The sequence below is a fragment of the Dendrobium catenatum genome, unplaced genomic scaffold, assembly GCF_001605985.2.
Source record: "Dendrobium catenatum unplaced genomic scaffold, ASM160598v2 fragScaff_scaffold_716, whole genome shotgun sequence".
NCBI lineage: Eukaryota > Viridiplantae > Streptophyta > Magnoliopsida > Asparagales > Orchidaceae > Dendrobium > Dendrobium catenatum.
In genome coordinates, this window is record NW_021319178.1 from 22,545,240 (window position 1) to 22,560,333 (window position 15,094).

The 15,094-nt window shown below is 38.3% G+C and overlaps 1 protein-coding gene across 1 annotated transcript; it reads left to right on the forward strand.

Moving 5' to 3' along the window:
- Nucleotides 1-1,002: 1,002 nt before the first annotated feature.
- Nucleotides 1,003-12,365, forward strand: LOC110110812 (putative SWI/SNF-related matrix-associated actin-dependent regulator of chromatin subfamily A member 3-like 1). Its single transcript, XM_020842447.2, has 3 exons — nt 1,003-2,559; nt 8,555-8,881; nt 12,252-12,365. Exons 1-3 carry the CDS (start codon nt 1,078-1,080, stop codon nt 12,363-12,365), a joined length of 1,923 nt encoding a protein of 640 aa, XP_020698106.1. The 5' UTR covers nt 1,003-1,077.
- The last annotated feature ends 2,729 nt before the right edge of the window (nt 12,366-15,094 follow it).

Here is a 15,094-nt window from a genome sequence, read left to right on the forward strand (position 1 = left end):
ACCATTAAAAATAAGTGCGAGGACAAAATAATTGAATGATTAAGTTTTACTTTTTTAATAAGTAATTCAAGTTGCATAGCAATAAATATTTTTCATGTTTTAAAGTTTTTATTCAATTTATTATTTAAATAGATAAAATATTAAAAATAAAATAATAAAAAACTTACAGTTTGTATGTTCATATGGATGATGTCTAGGTGACATTGGTAAGCATAAATTCACACTCAATTAGTATGACTCACATAATTTGATTTGTGTAACATAACATCATATATTATTTTTCAATGCAAGCAAGCAAGGAAATCATTCTTGCTACTTATGCTACAACATTTTGTTCAATTTTGTACTTTTAATCAAATTAAGCCAAAATAAAGAAGTAGAGTCAATGCAATCACTCTTTTCTCTTAACAACAAGGAAGAATCATGACTAATCACAATAATATGTTGAGTAGGATTTAGGAAAATGTGAATATTTTGGAATGTTGGCATATAGTAATATTGAAAATATTCATTCCCAGCTAGTCTTGAACAATAGTTCAGCAACATAAGGGAAAGTTCCAACAACTGAGGAATCAGAGGGTAACCTGTTACTAATTCATTCTGTCCATGATAATACAATTCCTTTTGTATAAAACAATCACAACGCCATGGACAACACATTAGCATAAAAGTATGAATTCTCTTCCTCCATCAAAGCTATTTCTTGAAAAAGTAAGGTTTTTGGACTTCTATGTAAATAATAATAATAATAATTTGTTAAAAAAAATGCAAATAATTTCTATTTAACTTTGAAATAAGGCGAATGTATATAACTAATAACTTAGTTTCAGAAAATTTACAGACAAAATACAAATAATGATATGAAAAAAATTTTGGCAGATTACCAACAATATAAATAATGTCATAATTTATTAATAAAATTTTATAAAATGATTTAAATAAACAAGAAAAAAAAAAAAAAAAAAAAAAAAAAAAAAAACAAAAAAACCCTTCTACATTTCACACCGCCTTTCAAAATCCCCTTGCCGCTCGGTTCTCTAGAAAACCCCTAACCCCTTACTCTCGCTTCGGCTACGTATGGAGGAAGAAGACGATCTCTGGAAGCAATTCCTTGAACAATACGACGGTGGAGATGGCGATGTCCTAAGTGTTCCCTCGCAAGTGTTCTCAGACTCCTACCTCATCGGCTTCGTCATCGCCAATATCGTCGGCCTCCGCTACTACTCCGGCACCATCAATGGTCGGGAGCTTGTGGGTCTTGTCCGCGAACCCCTCAACACGTACGATCCCAACGCCATCAAGGTCCTCAACTCCAGCGCAGTTCAAGTCGGTCACATCGAGCGCACTGTGGCGGCTGTCCTTGCTCCTCTCCTCGACTCGCGCATCATCTCCGCCGTGGAGGCCATCGTTCCCAAGCCCCCGCCTAGTGGAAGAAGTCCCTACCGTCTTCCCTGCCAAATTCATATTTTCGCCCTCCCTGACGCCATCCCCACAGTCCAATGCGCCATTGAAGACGGCGGCCTTCATCTCTTCACTCCCGATGACCACGAGTTCGGCCTATCTGAGTCTGTCATTGTCAATGAGTCCACCTCTACTAATGCTTCCAAGGAGCGGCGAATGGTCGATGAGATATTTGCACTTGTGGGGAAGGAGGGGAAGGGGATTGAGCATCTTGAACCTCCTAAGGATGTCATCTTGACGGAGCTGTTTCCTCACCAGAAGGAAGGGTTGGGTTGGTTGGTCAACAGGGAGAACTCACAGGACTTGCCATTATTTTGGAAGGAGAAGAATGGGGGCTTTCTCAATGTGCTGACAAATCACTTGACAAACGACCGGCCAGAGCCGCTCAAGGGTGGAATCTTCGCTGATGACATGGGATTGGGTAAAACCCTCACTTTGTTATCTTTGATTGCTACTAATAAACCAGTTAGTAGTGTTTCTTATACCTTGGTAGACGACGTTGGAACATCTAGTGCAAGGAAGCACAAGTCTGGCAACAAAAAGGTTGTGAGTTCTAGGAAGAAACGTAAAACAGATGTTGATGATTATAATGGTGGCATTTTGGATAGCAAGGATAAGGTTTCAAGCCCCAAAACAACTTTAGTTGTTTGCCCATCATCGGTCCTTACGACTTGGATAGCTCAACTGGAGCAACATACTAGACCTGGTAGTTTACAGGTGTATTTGTATCATGGGGAGCGCAAAAAGGAAGTGGATTTGCTCCTGAGCCATGATCTTGTGCTGACAACATATAAAACTTTGGCTTTGGAGTTTAGCTCATCACAGTCCCCTCTGAAGAAGATAGAGTGGTTGAGAGTTATTTTGGATGAGGCCCATGTTATTAAGAACTTCTTATCACAACAAACTAAAGCAGTTGTTGAGTTGAAGGCTGAGAGGAGGTGGGTAGTAACAGGAACTCCAATACAGAATAATTCCTTTGATTTGTACTCTCTCATGGCATTTTTAAGGTTTCTTCCGTTCTCAATTAAGAACTATTGGCAGAGACTTGTCCAACGTCCATTGGATCAAGGGAGCGCTAGTGGAATAGCACGCTTACAAGTAAGATAACTTTCTTTATTTGTTGTTCATTTACTTGTTTTTTTTCAACTTCTTTTCCTTTTTTTTCCCTATTCTTACTGCCTCTCTTTGATAGAATTTTTGGGTTAAACTAAACCAACTAATGGATCACCCAATATCTATGTGGAACATAGATTTTGATTGAATGTTACTAGCAATATTGCGAAGAGCGGTGTGTTCCACTTTCTTTGCCAATCTCTATTCCTAAGTGTTATGTTTGTATTTATTTTGGATTTCAATGTCTAATATTACAGTTGGTAGTGGCTAGAGTGTTAGAGTAACATAAAATGTTCCGCCAGCATACTTCATCGATCACGGTCACCAGCACGAACTCCGGCTGCACGATCGCCTGCAACGCTGCAATGCCAGTCTGCCTCCAACAGACTCCTGACACTACAACTACCTATCTCCCAAAGCTCTATAAAAAACATTGTATTACTCACAGATAAAATCAATGAAGAGCTAATACTTTCTCCACCATTGTCTTCTTCTTCTTTCTCTGTTTTCTCTGTCACTGCTCTACAGGGATTTCTTTATGGTATCAGAGCCGTGACACTGGGCTTCTTTCGTCGCTCAAGCAGCAATGACCGAACATAATTCCTTTACCCAGTACAGGACATCATCTACATTGTCCTCTTCCATGGCAGCCACTGTCATTCCGCCCTCACTAAAATTTCTGATGTCAAACCTTAAACTCATAGTACATACTCAGCTTACCACAGATAATTACGCTATCTGGAGACTTCAGATCTACCAGGCTTTCGCTGCCAATGGCTTCGAAGGATACATCACCGGCTCGGTCACCTGTCTGCCAGAGTCCTCAGACTCAACTTCAACCAATGTAGATTACAAAATCTGGAAGCTCGTGGATAAAATCTCATCTCAGCTCTCTTCTCTACTATCTCATCGTCCGTGCTCCCCTACATTTTGCATCTCAAAACTTCCTGCGAAATCTGGACAGCGCTGGAGCTAAGGCTGCATCCCACCAACAGATCACGCGTCATACAGTTGAAAAACGAACTCCATAACATTCAAATGAGAGATCAAACAATTTCACAATATATGGGCAAAGTGAAATCGCTCGTAGATAATATTGCTGCCGCAGGAGGTTATATCGACACAGAAGATATAATCCTCTATACCCTCAAAGGTCTACCGACCTCCTATAACCCATTCAAAGTAGCTATCAGGATCTCTCTGCTACCCGTCACTCTTGAATCTCTGTACTCACTACTCTGCAGCGAAGAAATAAATTTGCAAACAGAGATTCAATAGGACACGACCACCACTCCTGAGCTTCAAGCTCTATACGCCTCGCGAGGACGCGGGCGTAACTCGAACTACAGGGGAGGTCGAGGAAGAGGAGCTGCCTTCAGTCCGTCTACCACATCAGCCAAACCAGCTGCCAATCCACCGTAGAATGCCGACAGACCGATATGCCAAATATGCGGCAAACCGGGCCATCTAACCTTAGCATGCTGGCACCGTTACAACTCCAACTACACACAGCAAGGTCCACCAAACCATGCTCTTCTCACCCAAACACAAGCTGTTGCCACCACAGACTGGGTACTCGACTCCGGTGCTTCCACACACCTTACAACAGACATTGCAAATCTACAACATTCTCTCCCATACCAAGGAATGGATTCAATATCTACAGCAAGCGGATCTTCCCTTCCCATTCATCACATCGGCGCCGGTCTTCTGCCACTTCCAGACTCAACCTGGAAGCTCAAACTACAAAACCTTCTCCATGTCCCCTCTCTCGCTCATAACCTCTTGTCAATATCCAAATTAACAAAAGATAACAATTGTTCCATATCTTTTGATTCTAACGGTTTCACTCTCAAGGATTTTCAGGACAACAAAATTCTACTCCATGGCCATAACCGTGAAGGAATCTACCAATTCGCCTTCCACGCCAAGCTCCCGTTCATGCTCTCAACATCACACAAGACTCCACCGCTCTCTGGCACGCCCGTCTGGGTCATCCGCATCACCGCTTGATGATCAATCTATCTAGGCTTCTACCAGCTACCAGTCTTAAGTTTTTCAATTTTAACTGCACTTCCTGTAAAGTGGCCAAGAGCCACAAGCTCCCTTTTCCAAAGGAAGCTACTCATGTAACTACTCCGTTCACCTTAATACATACCGACGTCTGGGGACCTTCTCCTCTTCCCTCTCTCTGGTTATCAATATTACATAGTATTCATAGATGATTGCACGCGTTTTTGCTGCTTATACTTAATGCATTCAAAAAATGAATCAAGTACAAAATTTCAACACTTCTATACTCTTATAAAAACTCAGTTCACAACCTCAATAAAAACATTGCGCTCCGACGGTGGCGGAGAATTCACCGGACATGACTTTCTAACTTACTCTCAAAACACAGCATACACCACGAGCTTAGCTGTCCCTATACCCCCGAGAAAAACGGCGTATCCGAAAGGAAACACCGGCATCTCATCGAAACCGCACGAACGCTCCTACACGCAGCGAGCTTACCCTTCATCTTCTGGGTTGAGGCTGTTCAGACATCAAATTATCTTATAAATCGACTTCCCACCTCATCCCTGAAGCCTCAAACACCACACAAGCTAGCCTCCCGATCCACACCATGTATCTTCCTCGGCTATTCAACCTCTCACAAAGGATATCGATGCTACAACCTACACAACCAAAAAATTTATATCTCACGACATGTGACATTCAACGAACAACACTTTCCATATGCAACATCACCCATTTCTCAACCTCCTTCCCCATCAGCACCCATTCCTCCTCTGCTTCTCATTCCAACCTCCACATACACGAGCTCTTCTCAACCACCAGTTCATACCCATCCCACAGTCGATTCAAACACTCATACTTTACTTCCCCAATCTTCCCTCACAGACATCCATCAACTCAGCTTCTCCCACTGAAATTTCAAATTCTCCCGCTCTCGCGCCAAAACATCATATGCAGACTCGCCTTCAGACCGGCCATCTCAAACTGAAAAAAATCTTTGATTTACTTGCTATAACAGATACTAATCCAACTCCCTCATGCTACACCGAAGCCGCCAAATTCCCTCACTGGCGACAAGAAATGTCAACAGAATTTATGGCTCTCCAAATCAAGGTACCTGTCATCTCACTCCTCCTCCCAAACACACACCAGTTCTCGGCTGCAGATGTACATACAAGACAAAGCTCAACACCGATGGCACCGTCAATTGCTACAAAGCATGGCTTGTAGCCCAAGGATTCAGTCAAAAACAGGACATCAATTATCAACAGACCTTTAGTCCTATGGCTAAGATGCCGATCATTCGAGTGCTGCTCATTATTTCTCTTCACCGAGGCTGGCCGATTCACCAATTAGACATCAACAATGCATTTCTATATGGTGATCTTCAAGAAGATGTTTACATGAAGCAACCACAAGGCTTCATCGATCCCACACATCTGAATCATGTCTGTAAACTGCAAAAAGCACTCTATGGCCTCAAGCAAGCCCCCCGTCAGTGGTTTCACAAACTGACGACCTTCCTACTTGCCTTCGGCTTCCACTTCAGCAAGGCGGATCCCTCTATGCTCATCTACGACAATCACGACGTTCAGCTTTATTTGCTCATATACATCGACGACCTCCTCCTGTCCGCAATCACTAACCCACCCTTCATAAACTCCTTCGTCAGCTTAAGCAAACATTCTCCCTCAAACAACTGGATAATGCAAATCTCTTCCTTGGCATTCAAATTCAGTCCACACCAACCGGTCTGTTTCTGCGTTAGGCACACTATGCCATGGACATTCTTCATTCAGCCGGTCTGGATTCCTCAAAACCAGTCACCACTCCTGTCTCCCCCAAGGAACCCAAGTCCACTGCTGATCCATCACCATAAGATAATCCTACATTCTACAGGCAGATAGCGGGCTCCCTGCAATATCTCACCGTGACAAGGCCGGACATCGCCTTTGCCACCAATGTCATCTGTCACCATATGCACAGCCCAAACGGTTCTGACTTCAAATGCCTGAAACGTCTTCTGAGATACATAAAAGGCACTCAAGACTATCGCATGCCAATCAAAGTCGGCCCTCTCACCCTTACAGCCTATGCAGACGCAGACTGGGTGTCAAGTTCAGAAAATCGCAAGTCCATCACGGGATTCTGCTCGTACTTGGGTCCCAACCTCATTTCATGGAGCGTAAAGAAACAATCCACTGTCCCCAAATATTCAACAGAGGCAGAATATCGCGCTCTCGCCACGGTGACATCGGACGTTATCTGGTTACGTCGCCTCCTAAACGACTTCAAAGTTCCGCAGTCTCTTCGGACTCAGATACTGTGCGACAATGTGTCCGCCATTGCTCTGGCAGACAACCCCATTTTTCACGCCAGGACCAATCATATTGAAATTGATCACCACTTCATCAGTGATCATATCAATCGCAAGGCAATTACTGTAACTCATATCAACTCCATTGATCAACTGGCGGACATTCTCACCAAACCTCTCACCGGCTCCAGGTTCGCAGTATTGAGAAGCAAATTGACTATCTGCAAACCAGATAATCAATTTGAAGGGGGATGTTAGAGTAACATAAAATGTTCTGCCAGCATACATCACCGATCATGGTCACCAGCACGAACTCCGGCTGCACGATCGCCTGCAACGCTGCAATGCCAGTCTGCCTCCAACGGACTCCTGACACTACAACCACCTGTCTCCCAAAGCTCTATAAAAACCATTGTATTACTCACAGATAAAATCAATGAAGAGATAATTCTTTCTCCACCATTGTCTTCTTCTTCTTTCTCTGTTTTCTCAGTCACTGCTCTACATGGATTTCTTTATAGAGGAGGATTTATTAAGCTGGTCCCTCGTAGTTGGGATAAAAGTCAATGATGATGAATGCATGCGTTGATTTCTTGAAAAAAAAACCACTTGAAATAGGGTTTTTTTTTCTCCTTATTTGAAGTAGTACATGAATTAGTTTTTGCTTTGGCCTTAAATGGAGGATTCCCTATTTAACTATTATCTACCAACATTGGGTGGTTATACTAAGACATGCGAGCATATTTAATTTAATCTCACATTGGATTAGTGAAAATATATTGGTGCATAAATACAAGTGGTTGGATCACACCCCCACAAACTTAAACTTTTGGTTGAAGGTATGTTTTATAATGGGTGTAAAAAAAGAAAAAAAAAAAGAGGGTGTATCAGGCTCTATTTTAGTTACCTTTTGGTTTATCCTCTTTTACAAATGATGTTATCATCTTTAATCTATTTTAAGTGCTAACATAACACACTTCATATAAAGCTAATGATGATAAAGACTAAGGACCTTACTGATGTTGTATACCTAGATTGCATTAAATTGTCATTTTACTTCATCGACAATTTAGTATTTATGCAATTGGAAGGGTTGAGAAGGGGGTTAACTATGTCCAAGTAAGCCCAATTTACACCTCATGTTAAAGAACTGCATCTGAATTTATATCAATATAGCTCTTTTGCACTAGTAACAACTGAAGCTTTTTTAAGCTAAATTATGATTCAAATGCATTGCAAGTTTCAGTTGTGTTATGCTCTTGGAAAGAATGGAATGAGGCAAGAAAACGTGGTAGGATTTGTATTTATGTTCACATTTGGAAATGTTCACTTTTCAAAATTTCTCAACATTCAGATAGTGTTTCTATTTGTTTGGGAAACAATGCAATAAAATGCATGAAATAGAAACAAGATGGAACGAGATGCAACAAAATTTCTGCTGCCATTAATCAATAAAAGTTTCTATTTTCTACTTGGACAATTGGTCTATAAAACTTTTGTATGACCGTGGAGCATGTCATTGTGGAAGATAATGCAACTAATAAAGTTTCAATGCCGTATTTTTTTTTTTTGAAGGAAAGGCAGTCTAGAATGTAGAGAGTGCCTTTTAACCAATATGATTCTATGTATTTCTTTGTTTTGTAGGCCTTGATGGCAAGTATTTCCTTACGAAGAATGAAAGGAACTAATAGTGGAAGCAATAGTTTGGTTGGACTGCCATCAAAAACTGTTGAAACTTGCTTTGTGGAACTCTGTTCCGAAGAACGTGAGCAGTATGAGAAGATGGAATCAGAGGCAAGAAGTACACTGAGGGAGTATATTAATGCTGACACCATATTGCGCAATTACTCTACTGTACTGCACATTATATTACGACTTCGTCAGATCTGTAATAATGTGGCTTTATGCCCCTCGGATCTCAAATCACTACTTTCATCAAACAGTTTTGAAGGTATGTCTTCTACTAGCTTGGTTTTCTTCTTTTTTCTGGAACATTTAATTTAATTTCTGATTGATAGGTTTATAACTTTATACCATATTTCCTGATGAATTGGGTAAGGTTTCTCTTTTTTATGTTTTTATTGTAACCTAAGAAAGCCTATAAGCATTTACTTGCAAATTGTAGTTTCTTTTTTTATTATTATTATTGATAAGTGGAAGGTGGAGTTCCTTGGAAGCGATGCGTTGTGTGGCTTGAATACAACGACAAGTGAGCAAGGGCCACTGCATGGCTCTCGGATGCAATGTTAAATAGGAAAAATTTCCTACATCATGGACGGATGTGGGCAAAGAAGCTAGTCCATGATTCCAAAATGAGGAAAGGAACTTAAAATATAGGTTTCCTTACAGACAAATTAATGAAATTAATAGATATTATGATTCATAGGAAGATTAATATTCTTTGCATTCGAGAAACTAAATGGGTTGGAGAGAAGGCTAAGGAGATTGATAGTTTAGGATTTAAAACATGATATTCTGGTAAGACTCATACCATAAATGGTGTAGGTGTGATTATAGACAAGAGTTTAAAGGATAATGTAATAAAAATTAATAGAATTAGAGATATAATCATAGTTTTAAAGATTATTGTTTATGCTAAGATTATTAATATTATAAACGTTTATACTCCTCAAGTAAGTTTGAATATATATTCAAAATTAAAATTTTTGAATGACATAAAAAATAATACAAAAGATACATCTGAAAGAAAGAGTTTTTATTGGAGGAGATTTAAATAGACATGTTGGTAGAGAGGTAGATGATTTTAAAAACATTCATGGTGGTTATGACTTTGGTGTGACTAATGAATGTGATAAGACCATATTAGATTTTTTTTTAGCTTATGATTTTGTAATTGCTAATACCTTATTCAAGAAAAGAGATGAACATTTATCACTTATAAGAATGAATGTAGTAAAATTTAGATTAATTATTTTCTTATAAGAAAATTAGATCGTTTAGATTAAAAAGATTATAAAGTTATTTCGAGTGAAAGTTTATGTACCCAATATTTCTTATTAGTTTTGAACTTTAAGATGAGTGGGCAGAATATTAAAAATAAAATAGATTGTTGTTCTAGGATTAGATGAGGACATTTAAAATATATTAATAAAATATTTTTGAGAGTAAGATTTTAGATCTTAAGATTTTATCTGTGCATGAGGATACTAATGTTATGTGGGAAAAAGTAATTAGTGTTATTATGAATATTGCAAAAGATGTGCTTAGAGTATCAAAGAGAAAATTTACTAATAATTAAATTAGTTGGTTGTGAATCAAATTGTTCAAAAAGAGAAAAAAATAAGAAGATTTATTATAAAAATTATTTTTATTGTAAAAATTTAGATAACTGGAAAAGATATAAAGAAGCCAGTAATGAGTCTAAGAAATCAATTTGCAATGCAATGATTTTAGTTTTTAATGATTTATAATTTTATATAATAGATTAGATACTAAGGAGAGCAAATATATATGTATAAGTTAGCTAAAAAATGGATATGAGTAGTAAGGATTTAGTTCAAGTGATGTGTATCAAGATGAATATCAAAAAGTGTTTTTATTAGAAGATGATATTCAACGAAGGCGGATGAGATATTTTGCTAAACTTTTCAATAAAGATTATGAGAATGCGATTGACTTTAATGATCTTAGCACCCTAAATGAAAAAAAAGATTTTTGTTTTTATCGGTGTATTCATGGTTTAAAATTGCACAACAATAAGCACGCCTCAGCGCAATACAGGCCTTTGCGCGTCAATACGAACACCTTGAACTTGATACGCAAGGTGTACACCTCAAATAAACAAAGGCGCTTCCTACCTCACTTCGATGAGGCGTTCGCTTCTTAAAAAGCTATTATTATTAACAAAAGTCTAAACATAATATCTATACTCTTATTTCCTTTGTATTCGACTTCACATGCTATTCGACTCCGCCTGGGCACTTTGAACTTCGTCTGTCATCATGCTCTTCGACTTTGCCTGCATGCATTCATGCTTGTCAACTTCGCCTGCGTTCGTGTTCTACGATTTCGCCTTGAGTTCGGCTGCCTTCCTCTTCTTCGCGTTCCTCTTCGACTTCACCTAAGCATCACAGTTTAAGTTTAGGGTGTGTTATTTAAGCTTCATTGCAGCCTTTGATGACGTTCTAAAACCTTCATCATCATCTTCTTCAAATGTTCGTAGGTGGAGAGTCCGGATCGGGTGTTCGAAAGGTTTAAGGCCTATGATGCACCAACACTCCACTTGAAGAGGAAATGCAGTGTCAGACACGAACACGCACCCGTCACGGCACGAACACGTGTCTGACACGATTTTAGCGTGTACCATTTAGAAATACGTAAAATTTAATCGGATATTTAATAACTAAATAAAAAAAAAGAAAATTCTTTTTATATCTCCGCTCAGAGCACCCGAGCCCTAATTTCTCCCTTCCTATTTGGCGAAGTTTCCTTCGTATTCCGTTAGTGCAATGAGTGAGGCGAACACCCGAGGCGATATGGCCAGCATGATTTCGTCGTCATTTCCCTTCCTTCGTCGTTTCTGCGAGCACTCGAGGCCAAGCTGAGCACTCCTTCCATGTCCCTTCGTTGTATATGCGCACTGCCGAGCCCAAGCCGCTAGCCATTTCTGCGCAGACGAGCCAACCGAGCATCTCATCAAGTCCTGTAAGTGGATTTCCCCTTTTTTTTTCTCCCTTCGTTAGTTCTTGCAGTATTTTATTGAAGAAATAGGATACAAGAGGATTTTCTGTGGTTGAAGCAACTAATCATGGAGTCGGGCTGAAGAATTGTTTTGTTTTTCTCTAGAATAGTTCATAAGCATTTATCTTAACAAGAAGAGAAGTAGAAGGAAATAAAACCAAGAGGAAAACTATTGGGAATTGATTTCATAAAATGTGTTAACAAATATGTGATCTTTTGGTAGTTTCTCCCATTTTTTGTATGTATCTTTCTGATGCATACAAAGGGGGGTCAAAACAAGTTAGATTTTATTTTGGTGAATTTTGGGTCCTCTAGTAGATTCAGCTCATTAATGTCTAGTAGAGAACCTTTTTTAGCTCATAAATTGATGTTTATTCTCCCATGTGTTGTCCCTTTGGTTCCCGTGGATGGCTCCTTGGTTCCCGTGGCTTGACCCTTTGGTTCCCGTGAATGGCTGTTGGGTTCCCGCGCCTTGGCTCTTGGTTTCCTGCGGCTGGCTCTTGTTTTCCCGTGCCTTAACCCCTTGTTTTCTGTGCTGTTTTCGGGTCCCTAGCTGGGCTATTTTCCCGAAGAAGCTAGGGGGCTCTTCCTGTGGATTTAATGCCCTGTTTTCTGTGCAATGTTGGGCTGCTGTTTGAAGATTTTTGGGCTGCTGTTTGAAGAGATTTTGGGGCTGTTTTTGGACAGAATTTGGACAGTTTTTGGGACTGATTTGGTGGCTGTTTTGGGAGGAATTCCAAGAGACTTTTGCTGATTTCTGTGCAGTTTTTTACTGCAGTTTTTAGGTGTCTTTTGGCCTTCTATGTTCCTATTTTAATTAACTTTTAATTAAGTTTTAGTGGCTGTTTGTATTCCTTCTTTTGTGCCTATAAATAGGAGTTGTTTGTGGCTGTTTTAGATATGTTATGTGATGTGATTTTTGGAAATGTAAACCTGCGGGTTTCATTTGAAAAGCTTGCGAGATTTGTCCACTTCTTTTTCTCATCCCCTCCAGAAATCTTGCGAGCTCTTTCCAATCTTTCGTCTTGGCTTCTAACATTTTTCGTCTCTCCGCAAGTGCTACTCTATCTGTATCATTCTTCTCAAAGTAAGCAAGTTTAGGGTGTCATTTTGTTTGAGTCATTTGTAAGAGTCAAGGGTTGTAATATCATGTTATGTTGAAAGTCAAGTTTGTAAGTCTTTATTTATAAAAGTGTTCGTTTATATGAAATGTAAGAGTTGTTCTATTATGTCTAAGTTATCTCTTCTTTTTGAGGTATTTTGTGTCTTCTTTTATTTAGTAAGTCAGTTTTTCTTTTTGTGATAAAAAAATATAGGGTCCCCTATATTTTTTGCTCGCATCATTTGGTATCAGAGTAGAGAAGATATACTTTTAAATTAGAGTAGAGAAGATAATTTATTATAGGGAGATTTAAATAGCGATAACTATACTGGAGTTGACTTTTGATTCCTCCAATGTTATGGAAAGAATGATGGAATAAAGATTAGAAAAATCACGTTGATATGATAGGATCAATTTTCTTTTATATTACAAAGAGCATAAGAAACTTTTTGAATTATGAAATGAATGAAATTTACCTTGAGCAAGGAAAATATCTTTATATGCTTTTTATTGACCTTGTAAGGAAATGATCAAGTATTATGAGAATTAGATTAGGTGGGCGATCAGGAGAAAATGCATCTATCCAAATGATGTTGGATTATTAACAACATCTACATTGGAATAGAGTCTTGTCGAATGAATAGCTTGGGAGCAATTAAATGCTTTCAAGAAGTTATGTGAATTTTCATCATGATTATTTGCTTTAATTAAACAATTTATGGTCAACTTTATGAATTATTCTTCTTCAGTCATTCCTATTTCATGTTTATGAGATTTTTGTTCTATTGGTGCAAGTCTTGCACAATTTTAGGCATTTCACATTCAACATATTCCTTTTCTTGATAATCTTTCTTCTTTGGGTGATTAACACCATCTTTTAGTGTTCATTGTACATGCTCAAATTATCTAGTTTACTTTTTAACATGACTTGAGTATGACTTCATTTGAAAACATGAAAACACTTTGGGCTGCTCGAAATTTAATTTACGATAAATTTGAAGATTTAATATTTAATTGTAGAGTTTCATAAATGATGGTTAGAAGTAGATTTAACGTTGCATCGGGTCATAAGAAGGATCCATAATGAAAACATAGCACTTAAGTGAACGTAGGAGACAATGACAAATTATACGTATATCTGAAATATAATTATTGTGACAAAGTAATGAAGGGTGGTGTGTGACTATGATGAAGGAGCACCTTTCCGGATCCCACAAGACTATTGCACCTTGCGCTAAAGTTCTTGATATAGTCAAAAACATGCATGTCTATCATGTCAAAGCATCTTGCACAGAAGCAGTTCGAGGACAAAGTTGATGTTGGCACCTACTACGAGAGTGAGCGTAGCGGTTTAGATTCATCTTCTCAATGAATCTCATATCTTCTAGGGGTGCAAGGGGTCTCATGGATTATTATATGGTATAAACATCAGAGAATATGCCTTCTACTACACAGAGGATGACCCCGGAGACTACTAGGGAGGCATGGAAAATAGTATATATAGATATAAGAAGATTTTTCTATGAAAATGCAATTCTATTTAATGTCGTATCATCACCTGCTTATTATAACATGATTTGATCAGTTGGAGCATATGTGAGAGGGTTTAAACCTCTAACCATGTACGATTTGAGAATGAAAAAATAAAAAAAAAAATAAAAAAAAATAAAAAATATATGATTTGAGAACGTGATTTTTGAAAGAGTTGAACAATATTGAAAAAAGTATTGAGGAAAGTAAAAATATTTTGGCTCAAATATGTGTAACTATTATATCATATGGTTGGTCAGATATGAAAAATAGAAGTTTAATAAATATTCTGATTAATAATACTTACAACACTGTATTTTTTAAGTCAATTGAGGCATTTGATCAGGCAAGGATGTTGAGTTCATCTTTGGATTACTAGATAACATTGTTGAGGAGGTTGAAGAGCATTTAGAAGTCCAATTGGTAACATATAATGTCAGTTCTTACAAGACTGCAGGGAAAAAATTATGGAGAAGAGAAAACATTTGTATTGGACTCCATGTGTTGCACACTGCATAGATATCATTCTTGAGAAGCTTAAGGAGCTACGTCAACACAAGAATACGCTTACCAAAGCAAAGAAGATAACTAAATTTATTTACAACCATTCTTGAGTTTTGACTCTTATGAAGAAATTTTCAAAGAAAAAAATTCTGAGACTAGCATCAATAAGATTTGCAACTGCTTGATATTACGGAGTATGTTGGATGCTAGACAACCTTTGGAGTCTTTGTTTACCTCCACCCAATGGTTGAGTTGTGCATGTGCTAAGAAACTTGAGAGAAAATAGATTAGAAAGATTGTTTTAAATGACAAATTTTGGTAAAGCCCCTTATACGCCATCACAATCA

Excerpts from the sequence above, each read along its gene's own strand:
- LOC110110812 (XM_020842447.2), top strand. The coding sequence starts at position 1,078 with ATGGAGGAAGAAGACGATCTCTGGAAGCAATTCCTTGAACAATACGAC. Across the intron at positions 2,560-8,554 it reads GTGGAATAGCACGCTTACAA|GCCTTGATGGCAAGTATTTC; the intron begins GTAAGATAACTT and ends TTTGTTTTGTAG. Across the intron at positions 8,882-12,251 it reads GTATGTCTTCTACTAGCTTG|ATTTTTGGGCTGCTGTTTGA; the intron begins GTTTTCTTCTTT and ends TGCTGTTTGAAG.